The sequence below is a fragment of the Myxine glutinosa genome, chromosome 1 (genome assembly GCF_964187855.1).
Source record: "Myxine glutinosa chromosome 1, kmMyxGlut1.1, whole genome shotgun sequence".
NCBI lineage: Eukaryota > Metazoa > Chordata > Myxini > Myxiniformes > Myxinidae > Myxine > Myxine glutinosa.
Genome location: NC_136261.1, coordinates 29,164,395 through 29,184,823, shown reverse-complemented (window position 1 = coordinate 29,184,823; position 20,429 = coordinate 29,164,395). Strand labels below are relative to the sequence as shown.

Here is a 20,429-nt window from a genome sequence, read left to right as displayed (position 1 = left end):
AGAGCGCGGTTCGTAGATCGTAAATCCATTAGTGCTGTGGGCATCGGGTCACTGGGTGCGGCGTAAAAGGGATAACAAAGTCGAGTCCTTACGGTATTATTATATAGATTTTTACAAAGTGGAGGGTTCTAAAAACCGCAACAATACACACACACACGGTAATGTCGGAGTTTACGGGCGTAAACTGGATAGGTGGCTGCCTTCAAACCAACTGCCTTGACGAATGCTTTGTCGAGTCTTACAGGTAGAGCAGTACCATGTCTTCCCGTCTGATACATCACCACGAGTAATAAAACCACAATGGACATTACATCGAGGGCAAATACAATAATTCTTGATGAGTCTGCGACGTGCACACCACTTAATAATGTCAGGTATTAGAGCCAAAGAAGTGATATTATGATTAATACCTGACATTATTAAGTGGTGTGCACGTCGCAGACTCATCAAGAATTATTGTATTTGCCCTCGATGTAATGTCCATTGTGGTTTTATTACTCGTGGTGATGTATCAGACGGGAAGACATGGTACTGCTCTACCTGTAAGACTCGACAAAGCATTCATCAAGGCAGTTGGTTTGAAGGCAGCCACCTATCCAGTTTACGCCCGTAAACTCCGACATTACAACCACCTATCCAGTTTACGCCCGTAAACCCCGACATTACACACACGCACACACGCACACACACACGACATATTTTACTGTATTGTTACACGTGACATATTTTACTGTATTGTTACACGTTACATATTTTACTGTATTATTATACGTTACATATTTTACTGTATTATTGTATGTTATATAATTTTTACTGTATACATCTATGTGTCCAAGGAGAAGTTAATTCTTGCAGAGATTTTTCTGAAAGGTTCACTTGGCTGCGCCTGGGTGGGTTTGAGGGTTGTGGAGTAGCGGCTGAAACCCGAATCCTATCCAGGTTCCCACTGATGACTCCATCTTTGCTCTTTGCTTATTTGGGTTCCTTCTGATGGCTCCATTGTAGTGTTTGGTTTTCAATTTCAATACACATATTTTATGTGACATTATACTGTATATTATGTACACACATTATACATGACATTATATTGTATTATTTGGGTAAAATGCCAGAGGCATAGAAAAGGCCCCTTTATATAAGGGTATGTGGCAAAGTATAGAAAAGAATGGACATTCCATAGCTTGTAGAAAATGCCAAACAATACAAAATAAGGGGCGTTCAAAAAAATCTCGTGTGCATGCTGGACTACCCTTGTGATCTGAGGAACCAAGTAATGATCTAGAAAAGTTCATATAAAGGGGTGCCAATTTGATTCATACACCTGCATGAAGAAGTAAATGTATTTTATTTGCCAGATGTAGAGCGCCCCTTTATATGAACTTTTCAAGAGCATTTCTTGGTTCCTCAGAACACAAGGGTAGTACAGCAGTTCATCTTTACATCACACGATTTTATCATCACACGATTAGCGATTCTACATAAGTCCAACTCACTCCTTTTGTAAATTCAGCCCTTGGTGTTGGTTAGTGCATTCAAAGTGCCGATGTGTTGACCACAGGATGTCAGTCACATTATGTCTGCATTTTACATGCTTATGTCTCGTGAAGTATTGGCTACCATAGCGAAAACATCCCAAAAGGTCTTTTAATCTGTCCATCACTGCTGAGACCATCTTGAATGTTAGGAAACCTTGCATAGATGCTGAATTGGTGTTCTTTAATCCTTTGATTTGTGCACACAATACTATTTTACCCCTGATTTTATGTCGTGATGGGCACGTTGAAGTTCATTTTCCTTTTTGGCCTTGCATGAAATTGATGGACCATGTCAACCCATTCCCGTTGCTCCTTAGTTTAAAATGCAAAATATTGTACCTTTTTTGTTATAAGACTTGTATTTTCTTTCATGACAATTTTGTTGACTGTTTTCAAATGCTATAGTTTTTGGCTAAGAAGACCTTTAAAACTACCAGCTGATGTGAATTTTTGTTGGGGTTTTTTCAACTATCCCCCAACATTAAGAAACGGGTAATTATAGGGTAAAATCTGAAATATTTATGCCTTCGCTGCCGATGAAGTCGCCGGAGGCATTATGTTTTCTGGTTGGCCGTGTGGATGTCCGTCCATCCATGATAGGTTTTTGTTACTGCTATAACATGACAACTGCTGAAGGGATCTAAGTCAAACTTGGTACAGGTATGTATCATGCTGTAAAGATGAACTGATTCGATTTTGGGGTTTGTACATCAGAGGTCATGTCAGGTAAATAATGCTTTACTTGAGAACAGTTGACGGGATTTAAATCAAACTTGGGACAAGTACTGTATGTACAATGATGTAATAATGTGGGCAGAGGCATATTGGTCGCTACATCGAAGAGTGCTGTTCTAATTGTCCTTTTTGTTTTATTTTGATCTTGTGTGTTTGTAACCTTTTTAGTGTCGAGCATTTGTAATCTTTTTTTTTTTTTTTTTTTTTCTCTTTCAGAGGATGGACCTTGGGGAATGTCCAAAGATCCATGATCTTGCACTCAGAGCAGATTATGAGATTGCCTCCAAGAAGAGGGATTACTGCTTTGAGCTTGATGTATGTCTCTCTGCATGGCAACTTGTATTGCTCTTTAAAACATTTGCTGCCATTTGAAGTGCACTACCAATTAAGCTTTCCTCCTTAACTGGCGGTGCTTCTTAGCCTAACATAATGTCTGCAACCCCTCCCCCCCCCCCCGAAGCCCATATCCACAAAACTCCTCCCCCTCCAACCTCCACCTCCGAGTTCACAACTTCTCCCTCAAACCAGAGTCCACAACCTCTCCCCCAAATCCAAGTCCTCAACCCCCTTGCCCCCCCCCCCTTTCCGGCAGCAGGCTCACAACCCCCTGCCCCACCCCCAGACGCCAGGCCCGCAAGCACCTGCCTCCCTCCTTCGGCGCCATGCTCACAACTCCCTGCCCCCCCCCCTCCTCCAGCACCAGGCTCACAACCCCCTGCCCCCTCCCCCAGACGCCAGGCCCGCAAGCACCTGCCCCCGATGTTACACTCTTACCACCACACAACTTGTCTAAAGTCACGATTATTAGCCTGTGACTGTATTAAACCTGAGTCCACAACCCTCCCTCAAATCCGAGTCTGCAACCCATTGTCCCACCTGCCTCCCAGACATCAGGCCCACAACCCGCTGACCCCCCCCCCCCTCCCGACACAAAGCCCGGAACCCCCTGCCCACCCAGGACGCCAGACCCGCAACTCGCTGACCCCCAGACGCCACTCCCGCAAGCCCTTGCCCCCGATGCTACACTCATCCCACCACCCAACTTGTCTAAAATCACGATTTTTCTCTGCTAATACCATAACCTTGCAGGATTTGTTCACTCCACCACCACTTGGAGAGGCTTGACGTTTAGGTACCATACTGGATTTAAAGGGCCACAGACACAGAAAATCATGTTTGGTTTAATTAATAGATATTGCTTCACTTAACACTTAATCGTCCTTTTTTTTGAATAAATATTACTCGATTGGCCCCCGCCACCCAAAAAACGGCGATTTGATTGCTCATGTGACTGGCTACGTCATCGAGGGAATTTTTGTTGCTGCTGGTAGTTTTTAATAATGATTTTGACTATCAGAAGATTCTTAGTCAGGCAGTTATCATTGCGTGCTGAGAAACCTTTCCCTCGATTACATCACACAGGTGACATCATGAATGAACATCACGATTTTAGGGGCGGGACTCCACTAGCAGCTAAAAACTACCAGCAGCAACAAAAATTCCCTCGATGACGTAGCCAGTCACATGAGCAATCAAATCGCCGTTTTTTGGGTGGCGGGGGCCAATCGAGTGATATTTATTCAAAAAAAAGGACGATTAAGTGTTAAGTGAAGCAATATCTATTAATTAAACCAAACATGATTTTCTGTGTCTGTGGCCCTTTAAGCGTACAATATGCGGCTAAATAACGTTGAGTTGAAGAGATGTCTTGGGCACAAACTCACTCTCCCGCAGCACTATAGTCACTACTATGCAGACTGAAAACGGTGTGAATGGTATACGATAGTGGAAGATGTTACTTCTGCGTGTGACGATAGTGGAAGATGACTTCTGCTTGATTATAATCAAGTCTTGTGCGCGTTCTGGAAATAAGCGTCGGTCACATTTATTCCCACATGCATAAACTAATTTGCGTTTTAAAGACCTGCATTGGATGAGGGTTTATCACATACACATGTACACATACATACCACACATACACACGCACACACGTATACACATACACATTCATTTCCCCTCGACTTATTTCCATCACATGCCAGCTTCCTTTCTCTCCCCACTCTCGCCTGTAGTATCAACCCCCACTTCCTCTCACCTGCGGCATTCATAATAAATGTTTGGCTTCAATGAACTCGTTTTAAGCAGTTAGAATTTAAATGTATGGGGATTTTATTATGGCAAACCAAGAACAAATGTGTTGCTAATACAGCCAAGCTGACTGGGTCTTTATTTGCAATTGTGAAACTTCCATTATAAGCATATTGGTATAAGATCAGTTCCATGTGGAGTATCATTGGACACTTTACATTCATCATTTCACCTCATTAAATCGTCCACTTAAAGTTGCTTTCTTTTATTCACCATGTGTATGTTTTTATAGGCAATGAATCACTTGAAGTCCTTCATCGCTGATTGTGACAGGAAGACTGAGCTTGCTAAAAAGCGTCTTGCAGAAACTCAGGAGGAGATAAGTGCAGAAGTCGCTGCCAAGGTGGAACCCTTTGGAACTCTATTTTTTTTTTATTGATATTTTTTGCCACAAACTTGTGAATATTGCCATTGTGTCTGAGCTGATCCTTTAGCCATATTGCTGGACAGTTAATTTTGCAGAACATCTATCTACCCGTTGTCACGGGCAGAGACTGCGCGGAGGCATATTGGCGACAGTCGCATTGCTCTAGTTTTATTGATATTTTTGCCACAAACTTGTGAATATTTGCATTTTTGGCAATCTCCATTGTGTCTTAATTTGTTGGCCAAGTACTTTAGAATTGCTTAAAACGCATTGTGTTGTTGTTGTTGTTGTTGTTGTTGTTGTTGTCTGGTCCATTCCATTTGCCTGGTTCAAATCTGGCAAGTCATCTCAATACGACTAACAGTCAACTGATTTGAATCTCCGTGCTGGATCACGTGTCTAGTACCCACGATACCATGCAGACTGAATCGGTCGAGCGATACGCTAATTGGCACCACTGTCCAATTATTCAATTGGTATTTAGGCCCAGCCTAAATATATGAGCTGAGCCCGAGACGAGTGGCACTGTCCTTCTTTGCAGCATTATCCGCTGCAGCCAATGAACCCCTCAACTGGATATCATCCATGTCTATATCATCTAATTTAGTGCTAATCAACTTTACGATAAACCTATCAACTTTTTCTTGCAATTAATCCCTTCACTCAATAAGCAGGTTTAATCAAACAATAAATGGTCATGGGGAAGGGAACACAAGGAAGCAATGCACAAATAAATGAATCAACCAGCAAATAAAAACCCCTTGCCCAACTCCTGAATCATGCGTGCCCACGAACCAATATGACGTATGGGCACCCATTCTTAATTAAGCCCTCAGGCCTAATCAGACACACCAAGTGAAATAGACAATAGGGGAATCCACAAGACCAGAAGAGTTTGTGGGCAAACCCGGCAGAGTCTTGCAGGATGGGTCAGGTCTTGTCTCGGGTAGGGCGAAGGTCCTGTTGGCATGGAGAGGAGAGTGAGGCACATGGCTTCGGCAGAGCGTGGCTCTGGCCCTCCCTCCGGGAGCGAGAAAGGGATGAAGCTTCTTCGTCGAACATTTCCAAGCACTCCCTCCAATTCCCCATCGCTCCTCCTTATATTACCTTGGTAAACCGCGGCATTGCGGGTTCTTCCAGCCTGTCCTCTCTCTCCCTCACCATTCACTCATGACCAAGGCTGTGGGTGGGGGAGCCCATTTGTGACTCTCCTGCCTCTCTGCCAATGGCATCGTCCTGCTTGGTCCAATTGTACCTACAACTTTCACACCAAAGCTAGCACTTCAAGGCCAAGCAAACGCTTGAAAGAGTCATACAGACAGATTTACGAATGCGAGGACAATAAAAAATGGGGTCAAAAGGGGGTGATAATTTTAGATACAAACATTGGGAAGGGGAGACGTCTTCTAACCATTACATAAGCGATGCATTTCTAATATCACAATTGATATTGTCCTGCTTGCACTGTTATTCTTTTTTTAAAATTAAGGATATAAACTGAACTATCCTAAGAATTGTTAACCCCTAGGAGCCATTTCCACAACAATATTTTGCATTGGCGTGTAGTGAGTGAGTGCTGGTCTGCTCTTCTTGTATGCAGTAAAACTCTGTTCTTGCAGGCAGAGAATGTCCATGCCATCAATGAAGAAATTGGAAAGTTACTGGCTAAAGCTGAGCAGCTAGGGGCTGAGGGGAATGTCGAAGAATCTCAGAACGTGATGGCGGAAGTCGAAAGTGTCCGCCAGCGCAAACGCGAGGCAGAGGTGTGCTACAATTTCCCGTTTTGGAAAGAGTGTTGTGGTATCTTGTTGCCGTTATAATGCACGTGCTCAGCCTTGATGCTATTTTGCTGTTCAGCTATGCCACCTGTACATGCAACACAGGAGGAATATCGCAACTCGATGCCAGCATCGAGCTTCCAGCAGCAGAAACTGCGTGTATGTGAGGTGTGTTCCGCGTACCTTGGCCTTCATGACAATGACCGCCGTCTTGCTGATCACTTTGGTGGCAAGCTACACCTTGGCTTCATTCAGATCCGGGAAAAACTTGAAGAGCTGAAGGTGTGTCTCATTACTTTGCATGGGAGCTTTTTTTGTTTGTTTTTTGGAATTTCTATTTTCACTATGGTTTGCTTAAGGCTTTCAGCATTTCAATTTGGGGTTCTCAAAGCCAGGGCAAATATGCTTGCCTGGCTGGAGTGAACCTTTGTTTTTCATTCTACAGGCCTTGGTGGAGTCAAAGAGAGACAAGATTGACCAGGAAAAGCTACGTCGGCGTGAAGAGCGCCCACGTGATGACAGGACATACCTCGAGCGCTCGCGTGATGATAGGACCAGGGAAGAAAGGTACATACATACTGGGTACTTTTTTTTTCTCACCCCCTACCTAATCACCCCACACCCTCCAACCCCATAGTGTCATGTATGGTTTCTTTTTTTCCTTTTTTTTTTTTTTTCTTTTTCCTTTTATTATTTTGCAGGTCACGATCCAGGGACTGCAGTCGAGATAGCCGCAGGTGAGTTTTGCAACCTTCTTATAACCTGATATTTGCACGAAAATGGATTGGTTCTGCACTAACCTGTACCTATCGTATATATCGTAGGGAAACGTATATATTGCACAAGAAATTCCTATTTCGCATTATGAATTTGTTTCATTTCCTAGTTGTAATTTTATTATTTTTTCAATGCTGTACTTTTATGTGAAAGATTAACTATATTTTAATGAAATCTGAATGTACCTCATTGAAAATTCTTCCGAGAATAGTTAAAAAAAAAAATCTTCCTGAAATCTGGAATGCATGGTTTGCAGTACTAAGTAAAGTTCAATAGATCATTGCTTATTTCGACCACAATTACAAGATCAGAGTTTAAGTGAAAATGTACACACAGATTTGTGCCGAGGGATAATCGATGAGTGTTTTCAACACCTGTTGAATTTTGTCTGCTTGTAAGACTGAATATTGTTTATTTATTTTAAAAAATATATTTAATGTTTGTGTCACTGAAGTATTCGTGGTGTGAGGTTGTCATGAAATGGAAAAGTGTAAATATCTTGAGGTTTTTTTTTTGTTTTTTTTTGTATACATAGTTGAGGCTCCAGTACTAGTACACTGAACGTATCGGGACACGACAGGACAAAAGGAACAGCAGGGAGAGGGGGGAAACACTAACAGCAGAGCTGAAGGCCAAGACGGAGGGAAGAGGAGGAATGGGGGGCAGGCGAGGATACATGGTGTGGACAAAATGAATACAGAAGGAAACTCTCAGGAGGGAAAACTGGAATTTTGGAAGGAGAAGAGTCATATGTAAATATTGGTTCTGGGGCAATTCACAATTTAACATTGAAGTGAATGCGCAGAAAAGGCAAAAACGATTTGTACCCCACCTCTGAGACAACGACCTATTTCTCCCCACTTTCGAGTCAGCAGGTTGGGTATTAATTAAACAAATATCAACTTCTCAATAGACCAACCTCTCAACAGACATTCCACCACTACTCTTTGCTTGAATTCACAATTTCACAAATTACCTCCATTTTAAAACAGATACTTACACACTACTATGTGGGAGTGATGATGGCTGATGTGATGACAAAGATGGTCTTTCACATTATTTACCTGTGTCATACTGACATCTTTACATTAAACTCAAATAGAGAACCAACGAATATCTGTTTATGTTCTATTTTAGGGAATAACTTGATTTTCTTTTGACTCATCGTCATCGAATATATTGATAAATAGTATGTTTGAACTTGGTCCTTGAGTGTCCACAGTGATGTATAAATAGAGGAGAGTGAAGTGCCAACCTATTGCTTTCAAGGGTCTTATCTGCTTCGTTTTGTTTTCTGAAGTTATTGAGCATAAAATGAACCCAAAATTTATTTTCCCTTTAAATCATACAATTCGTAAGTCCAAGGAACTGTATCCATTACATCAACAATTAAAAAAAGTTAATTACTCCAACTCTTTGTATAACCTTTCCCAAAGTGTGATTTCCACCAATATATTCTTACAATATCACAAACTTTCTTTCTAAAGTTATGCTCCTTTTTGGTTCACGAGTTATCAAACAGTGACCACTATATTCGTCATGGGTGTGTGTCTGTCTGTCTGCCCGCAGCATAACTACCCAATGATATCGTACGATCTTGATGAAACTTGGGTGGGAGGTTGATATCATGATCTAGTTGTCCTGCCTGGAGTGGGCGTGGTGCGCCCATTGTGGGATGTCTTTTTTTTTAGATGATGTCTTTTTAGGGGGTAATCGAGTTCAAGCTACATCTTCTCCGAGGGGTTTGGTGGAATCTGACAGGGGTTTCGATATTTGGTTCGGCCAATGTCATGTGTCTAGCCCCACGGAGCTCGATTTTTCATTTTCACCCCATGGTCAAGGTCACAAGGTCACGAAATTTAGAAAAGTCGATTTTTGATGGTTTTATTACATTGTTCGCTTCCTGATAGGGTGAAATGTCGCACATGATCTTATGTTATCCTTATCACATGCATCATGAAATACAAGTTTTGCAACAAATTTCAGAATCTTCGACCTTTGACTTTTGAAGGTCACAAAGGTCAAATTTTCAAAGTTGTCGGAATCTAACCGAATTTTCGGTATTGTGTAGCTAACTAACCTCATAACTGATTATGGTCCCGATTTGATGCATCGTCGATGATCGTGACGATCGTGAGGATCGACTTCATAGTCCGTCCTTTGTCATTGAATACCGCTCGTTCGAGAACCATCGTCGTCTCCTGACTTGTATTCTAATTTTGGAAAAATTTCCGATGCTTTTGATTTGTTTTTTGTTTTTTTGAGGAATACACAACAACAACAACATGCATTTAAGGCCATTTTCCCTGCAAGAGCGGGGGTTATCCTTGCGGTCCCCATGACAATCTTCTCCATTTTGCCCTATTTTCTGCATCTCTCCTTGTTTAACCCCCTTGCCCGCATTTCTTCTTCGTTCATCTTTCGCCAAGTCTTTCTCGGTCTTCCCCGTCCTCTACTTCCTTCTACATTCATTTCCATCACTCTTCTCAACCAGTCACTTTCATCCTTCCTCAACACATGACCAAACCATCTCAAACTGTTTCTCTTCACAGCATCCATCACAGGCTCTATTCCCATCATCTTTCGCAATTCATAATTTGTCTTCCTCTCTCTCAACGATACTCCAACGATACACATCCACCGAACCATTCGCATTTCCACCCTTTCCAGCCTTCGTTGCCACTCTACGTTCATTACCCATGTCTCGCTTAAATAAATCATAACACTTCTCACACATGCAGCATACACCTTTCCCTTCAGCTTCAACGACACTCCCCTCCTCATCAGCACGCCACTCAGTTCCCGAAACTTCTTCCATGCACATCTCACTCCAGGAACCGTTGCCAAGTCTGATCCACCTTCTCCATTCAGCATGTCTCCTAGGTAACACTAATGCCTAGGTCACACATAGGCGGATTTGTCGGCGACTACTGGCGACTGAAAAAATCGCCACCATCCGCCGACAATCGTAATGAAACCGTAATGGACGGTCGCCTGTAGTCGTGGTTATCCTCCCCAGGTCGGCTGCAGTCGGCAAGAGTCGCAAAGGGGCCAAAAAGTTTTTAAAATGTTTAAAAACGGCGCGCTCAGTCGCAATGGAAAAAAATCCGCCATGCTGTCGTGATGGAACCGCCATGCTGTCGTCGGTATCCGTAATAAGAGCGTAAAGCGGCCGCAACCCAGTCGCTCATAGTCTTCCGCAATCGCCCCACCAGCTAGCACGGTAGAGATGCGAATGCCATACGGCCTTCCTGCGGCATCTTCCCGACTACGGGCCGACACTGTTGCGGCTGCATATCGACTACAGAAGAACTGCCACGTCTCCCCTGCGGCTATGGGAGACTGACGACGACAGCAGTAGGACTAGTGGCGGCTGAGTTACGGCCATTGGCGACAAAGATACGACTGCCTGGCGACTGCATTACGACATACCACAATTCCATGGCAAGACAGGATGGTGTGAGGGTCTCCGTGGAGTGAGGTCCTGTGGTGCCGACAAGGATATGGCTTTATTGTTTGGACTTGGGACTTTTGGGAACTTTATTTTTGGGACTTTGGTCCTTTGGAAACTTTATTTATGGGACTTGGGACCAGTGGAAATAATTTGTTGGACTTTATTTCCATTCTCTCTCCCTGCAGAAAAGTTTGATTATTACATTACAATGATACATCTTTATTAACTTTCTTATTATACATCAAACATCTTTATGCTTCATGTCATACATCATTGAAGTGAATAAAGTGAAATGTAAAATAGAGAAATAAAGATTTAAAAAGTTGTGTGAATCGTCTCCAATCGCCGGCGGTCTTATTGCAGTCTTGCGGACGTCGGAGTAAACCGCCACCCGGCCCCAATGCAGTCGCCGCGATCCGCCATCGGTCGTAATCTAGCCGCCAGACTGTCGCCACGCTGCCGCCGTGCATCCGCAATGCAGTCGTCGTCGATCTTCGACAGTCGCCATCCCACTCGGGGCGTCGTCGCAATGCAGGCGCAATGTGGCCGCCTGCAGTCGCCATACTGCCGCCTGACCATATTTGACCGTCCGACATCGCCAGTAGTCGCCGAAAAATCTTGATCGCCGGCAGTCGCCGGTAGTCGCCAAAATATCCGCCTATGTGTGACCTAGGCATAACAAAATGTTTTCACACCTTCCAGCTTCACGCCGTCTCCAAGATCCAACTCAACATTTCCTCCATCTGCAGCTTCCTCTGTGCACACCTTACACTTGAATGTAGGTGCCACACAGGTTAATGACCCTCTCAAACCACTACATTTTTGATGAACCCACTCGGCGCACATTGTACAACAACAACAACAACCACTCAATTCACTCCGACACCCTTGCTGCACACGGCCACTTCCCAGTTCTTTCCACCATATTGCAGATTGTTTTTTGAGGAATGAACTGTATTATATTGTAATTTTCTACATTGTCCTGAATTAAAGATACCCATTGTTGAGAATAATGTGTTGAGAACATTGATTTATATAGTCTCTTTCAAAGTATGATTAAAGCACTCAAGAACAATTGCCCTTCCTTCATTAAAGATGCTGTATCATCGAATACCATTCTCTTCAAACAAATTCAGAAATGTTTTATTATAGAACTTTGTTCCCTCATCAGTTCATTACTTTGGTTTTCTTATACTCCTACTATCCCACTGAAAGTGATGTGAATGTTTTTATATTTTATATATATATTTTAAAATATTTTATAGCTTTCATATAGAACACCGTATTTTTATATTTATCCAACTCACTGAAAGTGGGATAGTACTAAATATCCCACTGAAAGCTAGTAAGAGTATTTCCTCTTGTTTTTCAAAGGAACAGCCCACTCATATTGATCTACTCCTCAAATATATAATGGTTAAAGCATACTCGTATCCCTTATCATTATTGTTGCTGTTCCCTCACCGGCCTTCTTCCCCTTATCAAGGGGGGATTAATCCCCTTGTCTTTACTGGCCTGGCGGAACTGGGGCTTGCAACGTCCCTTCCGGACAGTGCCAAATAGGGTTTCGGGACCAAATTCTCGCTCATACCTAAGTACTCGCGCTGCCCTGGAAGCGAGGAAACAATCCTCGCACGAACCACGTGTGATGTTGGTACACCGAGCGGTTTGCGTACACGTGAGACGCACAGTCTTAACTAGTGGAACCCGATTGGAGCGATCTTATTCGTGCCACGCATAGTCAATGATGAAACCACAAAGACGATCGAATGAAGAAGAAAGAACAGATTGGTTTAATTATTATTACACGTATATACAGCTCAAGGACGAAGAGACACAGAGAAATCCTTATACAGTCTTAAATATCCCAAGGACAACGGGCCCGTCTCACACTCACACGGGGTATTGCAGATGGGCAGGTGTTCCCCAGCGCGTCCAAGGATGGTCCTCGTCCAGCTCTCCACGGTCCCCGGCACGTCCGCGAAGATGGAGGTAGGCGAAGGCAGGGACTCGCAGTGTGTCCCTCGAACCACGGAGATAATATCGGGGCGAACGGTAGGGAGGACTTTTACGGCAAAGGCGGGACGGCTTTTACGGCAAAGGGCGGTTACTCAGCCTCGTTCACTCGTTTGGCTGAAATGCGCAAGTTCGTTATAAACGCGCCTGGCTGCGCCCGCGTATATCTAGCGACCAACTCTTCTTCCTCAATGCCTTGGTGTTGGTTAGCGTGCGCATTCTCATGCGATGGTCAAGTTCATCAAGCGGTACAATGCGAGATCTCTCATCAAGTCCCCTCTCTGCAAGTCCTGTGACGCAAGTCCTCTCTCTCTCTCTGCTGCAGTCATGTTGAGGGCTTTGCGCAGCGGGTTATATAGGCATGCCCCGCGAACCTGCTGGAACTCACCAGACTCTTCTCACCACGCCCTCTGACGCCACCACCTCTGAGCTCTGATTGGCAGCTCATGCTTACCGTCATCGCCTTTGCCGCTCCGACCTCAACGCCGCCCCCACCTTCTTAGGCCTACCTCGTGTTAACTCGACTAATGAACAACCAATGGGTAGCAAAATGGATTGCGCCTACAGAGGTAGAATGGTTTGCAGAAGTAGGGCCTATTCTCCTGTCTTTACACAACGCAGAACTAAGAGGAAATGGCCTATTCTCACATATACTAAGACATAACTATACTACAAATGGGCCTGCATGTGGCTCGTGTGACTAACTATGGGGGGGCAAACCTTTAACATTTATTGACCTTACTGTACACATCTCAAAACTGTAACACTGCCCTCCTCCCTCGTCAGACTCGTCCCCGAGTCGAACCTACACAAGTGGGAACGACCGGTTTTGAGAAAGACTTGGGACTAATTTTTAATTACGTGTGGCATATAGGTGTGGGCCCCCCTAGCGTAGGTCCCCCTATCAATTTTTATCAGCAGACCATATATAATCTACCCCTTTGGAATAAACCTTCCTTCTTTTAAACTTTGTGATTATTGGCTTATGTAATACTTGAGCTCAAAGCTTAGTAGGTAAATGCTCTTCAGTCTTGATAACATCATTAGAGCTTAATCGGTCTTTGGTTTACCAAGGCCCAATTTTAATTTAGTACTTATCTACTTCACGATAAACGCATCAACTTTTTCTCTCAACTTTGGATTTCATATCAGACCAATTGTACAACATTTCTCTATCGGCTTCGTGTTTTTCATCCAACATTGTGCTATTCCCATAATCCATATTGTGTTTCATACACACTTCATCAACCCTATTTTTAGGTTTGGACCAGGGTTTAGGATTACCATCTTTATCTATCCTGGAATATCCTGGAAGGTGTAATTTCCCTGAAATTCTAGTTGTTGTAAATCTGCTTCCTGATAAAAATTGTTGTATATCTCCCCCACATTTTTGTTTGGAGATTAATTTACTATTTTTAGTGCCACACACCGAACATATCCCCTTTTGTATAACAATATAATTTTTACTTTTCACATACGAGATATTTTTAGTATCGGTTTTCTTTGGCACTTGAGACAATAAAATGCCGTCGTAGTTATTTATAAAAAAAATTCCTAGAGTGTGAAAACCTTTTTAGCTTCCAACATATCCATTTGTATCTTTATTTTAAAAGGAATGCTTTCACTTTCTCTTCCATTTATCTTAGAAAACAACTATGGAAAGCTTTAACAAAGGTCAAAAACACCAACATCATCAACAACAACATTCCTACTTCCTCTTCTTTATCTCCACTTTCTCGTTTTATATCTTCTCCCTGAAATTGAAGACATCACTGAAATTGATTCCATTCTTGACCTTAATATTTTCAAGACTTGTTAATTATTTTCCTCTTTGGTGTGTTGAGCTTGATTTATTTTCTGTAATACCTCCAATCTTTTAAAAAACTTTCACTGGTTTCCATATTTTTATATTTATTCATCCTCTCTTCCCTTTCTCTCTTTTCTCCTCTCTTTTCTCTTCCTTTCTTTTCTCCCTCTCCTCCTCTCTGTCCTCCATCTTCTCCTTATCTTCTTCAACTCCTTCCTCATCCTTTACTACCCGTGATCCATCTCCCCATAGAATATCAAACGTATTCATCTGGAATTTGAGATTTTCCTGTATCTGTAATTTTTTTTCTCAAAACAGGAAACCAATAAGATTTGTTGTTGATTTCTAAAAGCTTTATATGTCATCACTTTTAGAAGCTCATTTATATTTAATATCTTAATCAAATCTCCATTGTGGGTTTATCAATATTAGTATAATGCCATTTCTTAATGAAAAATTTCCTGTGTATATGTTCCAATTCATAAGGAATGTAATATCTAACACCCTTTTGTTGTAACTATCCTTGAATACAAAATTGTAATTTTCTTGTAGCCTTCTTCTAGTCATTTATGTAAAAAAAAAAAAAAATGTTTCTGAAATATGAGATTAATACGATTTTTTTTTTTTTTTTTTTGTATACAAGATCGAGGCTCGTGAAAGAGCGAACATTAATCACACAGACAAACAGACACATAAAACAAATAACATCGGGAGCGGTAGACAAGATGGGGAGAGAGGGGGAAGGACACAAACACAACATTTGAGAGCAGGGACCGAGAGACATGGAGACATCGAGAGAACTGTGGGAAGGAGAGGGCTTTGGGGGGGAGGCATGGGAAGGGGGGGGGGGGGGGGGTGGGAGAGGTATAAAACATATGGACACTGCCAGGAAAGAAGTTGGAATTTCAAACAAGGTGGATCTGGGGTGAATTAGTGGGGGTAGAAAAGATCAAGGTTTTGGATGGGGGAAGATAAGAGATGGTGGTGAACAGCTGTTTTAAAAACCTGGAGGGAGGAGTGTGATTGAAGTGAGTGTGGGAGTTTGTTCCAGAGGCGGGAGGAATGAAAGACCAGTAATACTCCCTCCCCCTCACCACTCCACCTCCATCTTCCTGTTGTTAAATTGAATTGTGTTCCTTGGCTTTGCACATTTATCTCATTTACTTCCTTCTTTATCATAATTGCATCGCCTGACCTTCGGAACTCCTGGTGAGGGGAGAAAATGAAGTCACTACAACCTTTGCCGTATGATCTGTAGTCCCCTTGGCAAGTTTAGTTGCTTGAGATTGCACAATGATAATAGTAACGACCGAATACATCAACAATTTTGACAAGTGGCCACACGGGCCACCGAGGACCAGGTTTTGGTGGCCCGATGGATTTTTTTGGTGGCATTTGGCACCCGGGCCACCGCTTACTTTGAACCATGAATGTAAAGATGTTCATATGACACATACTAACAAAGTCTTTGAAAGACCATCTTTGCCATCACATCGTCCATTATCACCCCCCACGTAGTAGTATGTAAATGTCAGTTTTGAAATGGAAGTAATTTGTGAATTCAGTGGAGGGTAGTATTTTGCATAGCAAAAAAAAAAATAGTGGGGGAATGACTGGTGTGGTTGGTCTATTGAGAAGTTAATATTTGTTTAATGAATACCTAACCTGCTTACTTGAAAGTGGGGAGAAATATGTCATTGTCTCAGGTGGGGTCAAGTAGTTGTTTTCCTTTTTTCCCATTCACTTCAATGTTAAATTGGGGGTTGCTCCAGAACCGACATTTACATACTACTGAGGAGGGATTGGGGTGGTTAGGGGAGGTAGGGGGGATAACAAGGGTCGACAATGTCATGATTTTAGATTGGAGACGATCTGAGATGTTGGCAAACACCTGTTTTGTTTACAAAATGACCATCTTTCAAAATTAAAAAGGTTTTTATTGGGGCGTGTGATTTCAAATCCTCAGCCAACAAATTAAAAATGAGCATTGTGCCACGTGAGATTTTCATACTTTGTAAAATATGAACTTGCTTAAAGACACCATAATTGCAATTTGATTGTTGTGCTTTTATGGCTTTCATGTGGCATGTGTAAGTTTAAGTTTCCTCAATGTTACTATTTGTGAATGTGTCAGCTCCCGGGACTCACGGCGGCGCCGTTCCCGCTCTGGTTCTTCCAGCCGACGACACCACTTGCGCTCCCATGACCATCGTCGCCACCGCTCCCGATCACGGAGTCGTGAGCGCAGCAGCAGTCACCGGTAAGCAAAAGCAGAGTGTACTTGCTGCTGCTATACCATTCATTAAAATACAATTTTTCTCCAATCTCTGTACATAAACTACTCCATCACACCCTTGGGCAGTGTATTTTGCCATCAGGATGACACAATGTGGGGAATAATAAAACAAACCTCGAACTGCCACTTTATACCTGCTGGCAGTGATGACCAGGTACCAAGACATCCCACTTTGATACAACCCCATACGTAGCTGATGTTGTCTTTATAAGAGTCAATTCAGAATTGGATTTAAAAAAAAGAATTGGGGGAAAAAAAACCTGGAGATTCAAAATATTTTTTGGAAAATGGCTACCAGACCATGCGTCCGACAACATTTATATTATCAATCTATATTTCCAGGCTCGTTGATCATGTGCGTGAAGTTTCACTTTGATCCATTAAGTCGTTCTGGAGAAGAATAAATTGTTAGGTTTAGTCTTCAAATAAGTAAAAAAGTGCTGTGGCAGAGCAATTGGTTTGAAGGAAAATATTAAATAATTATAGCTCTGAAACCATTGAGGTGAGACTTTGCTGTTATGATCCACTATGCTCGCTGCATACGTTGATAGGCTTCACATTGATCGGTTAAGCTGTTTCGAACGAGGTTTTAAAATATTGTATTTTAAACTGAAATAGCTGCCAAAAACCACGTGACCTAATGACATCAAAAATGTACACGCCACCTTTGACTGGGGGGAATCATGTGTGTGAAGTTTTGTTTTGATTGGATATGGTTCGTTTTTCTATCCAAGATAGCTGCCAAACCACGTGACCAATAACATCATCATTTTCACACTATATGCAGCAATGGTGTGACATGATATTTGGTGGAAGATTTCACATTGACAGGGTAAATGGTTAGAGAAATATATATATTTAATATTTTCCTTAAATCCAATATGGCTGCCAAACCATGTGACGGTGACATCTTTTTTTCAACATTATATCCCCATGTTTAGTCGAGCATATGGTTAAGATTTCGCATCGATCCGTTCAGCACCTTAAAAAACCATTTTTAAAAAAGTTTTTGCATTAAATCGAATATGGCTGCCAGACCATGTGACCAACGACGGAATCGTTTTCAAGCTTTATTCTTCAAGGCTTGTAGATCATCTTTTTGGCATTTTACATCCTTCTACTAAACCGTTCCGGAGAAGATTTTTGTAAGTTTTCATTTTCAATCCAATATGCCTGCCAAATCACGTGACCTATGTTGTCATCAATTTAATTTTCCAATACAATTTTTGAGCAGACCACACAATAAATTTCAACTGATCAGATTATGCGTTGTACTTGTCGCGTTATAATGAAGTTGCCGATGTCATCGTTAACATGTATTTTCAATTTTGGACCGGTTTCTGAGATATAAAGATGCAAAGTTTTTCTTTTTTTTCCAAGATGGTGCACACACCATGTGACCTATGATGTCATAATTATCATTAAAAAATTATACAGGAGGAGGTGCTCCTTTGGTGAAAATTTTGCTAAAATGGTTGCAAAGAAAACTAGTAGGCATATTCAGTGCAGAGCATTCCTCTGCCAGACTGAACAGTTTGTTTTGTATCCCACTCAAAGGCCAGATCGGGATTCGGACCTGAACCAAAATCTAATGGGCTTGTTCTTGTCGCCTAATCAACTCATCCACCTAGTTTTGTCATAAGTCTTCCACAACTTATTGAAATATGATGTGTATCTACAAAGGTATTTACAGAATACACTTCAATTTCAAGTTGCACGAATAAAATGAAATCACCACGCTACATTCTACACACATTCAGATAAGAAATGAACCAAGTTCTCCACGATCTTCAGCAGCATGGCTATTTATGGTCAGAGATCAAAGAAGGTAGGTCAAATAAGGTTCAAAGAGATAGCAAGCATTGCGTGTTCCTTCAACTCCTTGGGTCAGTTTTTTTCTCGTTATCTTCGCCTCTCACTTCAACTCCTCTCGGAAAGAACATTGACAAGAAGAGGAAGAAGTTCAAGGAGTGGCAGAAGGCGAAGGGTATGGGGCCGAAAAGGCAGAGCATGAAAGTTATAAGGCAGCCAAGAAGGCTGCAAAGAAAGAGGTAGCAAAGGTGCAGGAGGCATGTCGGAAAATGTTCGGAGAACGCTTGGATTTGGAAGAGGGTCAGAGAGCGGTATTCAGGATTGCAAAGCAGATAGCAAAAGAGAGGTGTGATGTGATGGGGGTGAGTTGCTTGAAGGATGAAGTGGGACAAATCGTTGTGGACCCAGATGGAATTAAAGGAAGATGGAAGAGATGTATGGAAATACTGTTGAATGCAGATAATGAATGGGATTGTAACATAGAGAGTAACCCAGTTTTAGGACCAGCAGAGAAGATAACCGAGAAGGAAGTTGAGGAAGTGATAAAAGCAATGAAGAGTAGAAAAGCGGGAGGGCCGACGGGAGTTGTGGGAGATATGTTGAAGGCAGCGGGAAATTGGGGTTGTTCAGAGAATAACAGAGATCTGCAATCTGGCGGTGAAAGAAGGCCGCATTCCAGTGGATTGGGAACTGAATACCCTCGTCCCTCTACACAAGGGGAAAGGTGAACCTCTGGACTGTGGTTCATATCGAGCGATAAAGTTATTGGAGCATGTAATGAAGGTATTGGAAAGGGTGTTGGAGAGGATGATAAGAAAGAAAGTAAAGATTGACGAAATGCAGTTTGGATTTATGCCAGGAAGAGGAACGACAGACGCACTTTTTATTGTGAGGCAGTTGCAGGAGAAATACATGGAGAAGAGGAAGAAGTTGTTTCTTGGGTTTGTTGATCTGGAGAAAGCATTCGATGGGGTTCCACGTGAAGTCGTGACATGGGCATTGAGGAAGTTAGGAGTGGAGGAATGGTTGATCAGAGTGGTGATGGCAATGTACAAAAGAGCGCGCAAAGCTGTAAAGACGAAGGACGGGAACAGTAGTGAGTTTGAGTTTGAGGTGAAGGTGGGAGTGCATGAGGGGTCTGTACTAAGTCCATTACGATTTGTAGCTGTGATGGAGGTGCTGGCTCGGAACGTAAAGGAGGGTTTACCGTGGGAGTTGTTGTATGCAGATGATCTGGTGTTGATTGCAGAAAGTATGGATGGACTGAAGGAGAAGTTGAACAAGTGGAAGGAATGTATGGAGACAAAAGGTCTGAAGGTGAATATCGGAAAAACGAAGGTGATGGCAAGTGGTAAAGCATGTGGTGAGGTGGAAAGAATTGGGAAGTGGCCGTGTGCTGTGTGCAGGAAGGGTGTCGGAGTGAATTCCATTCAATGTACAATGTGCGCTGTGTGGGTTCATCAAAAATGTCGTGGTTTGAGAGGGCCATTAACCAGTGTGGCAGCTACATTCAAGTGTAAGGTGTGCGCAGAGGGAGCTGCAGATGGAGGAAATGTTTAATTGAATCTTGGAGACGGCGTGAAGCTGGAAGGAGTGAAAACATTTTGTTACCTAGGAGACATGCTGAATGGAGAAGGTGGATCAGACTCGGCAACGGTTGCTAGAGTGAGATGTGCATGGAAGAAGTTTCAGGAACTGAGTGGC

The 20,429-nt window shown here is 42.5% G+C and overlaps 1 protein-coding gene across 4 annotated transcripts in view; it reads left to right on the top strand.

Moving 5' to 3' along the window:
* Positions 1-20,429, top strand: part of LUC7L (LUC7 like) — a 74,963-nt gene that overhangs the window by 16,231 nt on the left and 38,303 nt on the right. For 2 of the 4 annotated variants that reach the window (XR_010983458.2, XM_068108965.2), the window contains exons 3-9: positions 2,487-2,585; positions 4,651-4,761; positions 6,405-6,548; positions 6,669-6,845; positions 7,009-7,130; positions 7,265-7,300; positions 16,752-16,877. Coding sequence is in view for 2 of the 4 variants with exons in the window: in XM_068108965.2 (XP_067965066.2) it covers positions 2,487-2,585; positions 4,651-4,761; positions 6,405-6,548; positions 6,669-6,845; positions 7,009-7,130; positions 7,265-7,300; positions 16,752-16,877 (815 nt within the window). In the remaining 2 variants the exon portion in view is untranslated. The remainder of the gene's footprint in view (positions 1-2,486; positions 2,586-4,650; positions 4,762-6,404; positions 6,549-6,668; positions 6,846-7,008; positions 7,131-7,264; positions 7,301-16,751; positions 16,878-20,429) is intronic. The other 2 variants (XR_010983459.2, XM_068108972.2) reach the window with 1 other exon arrangement.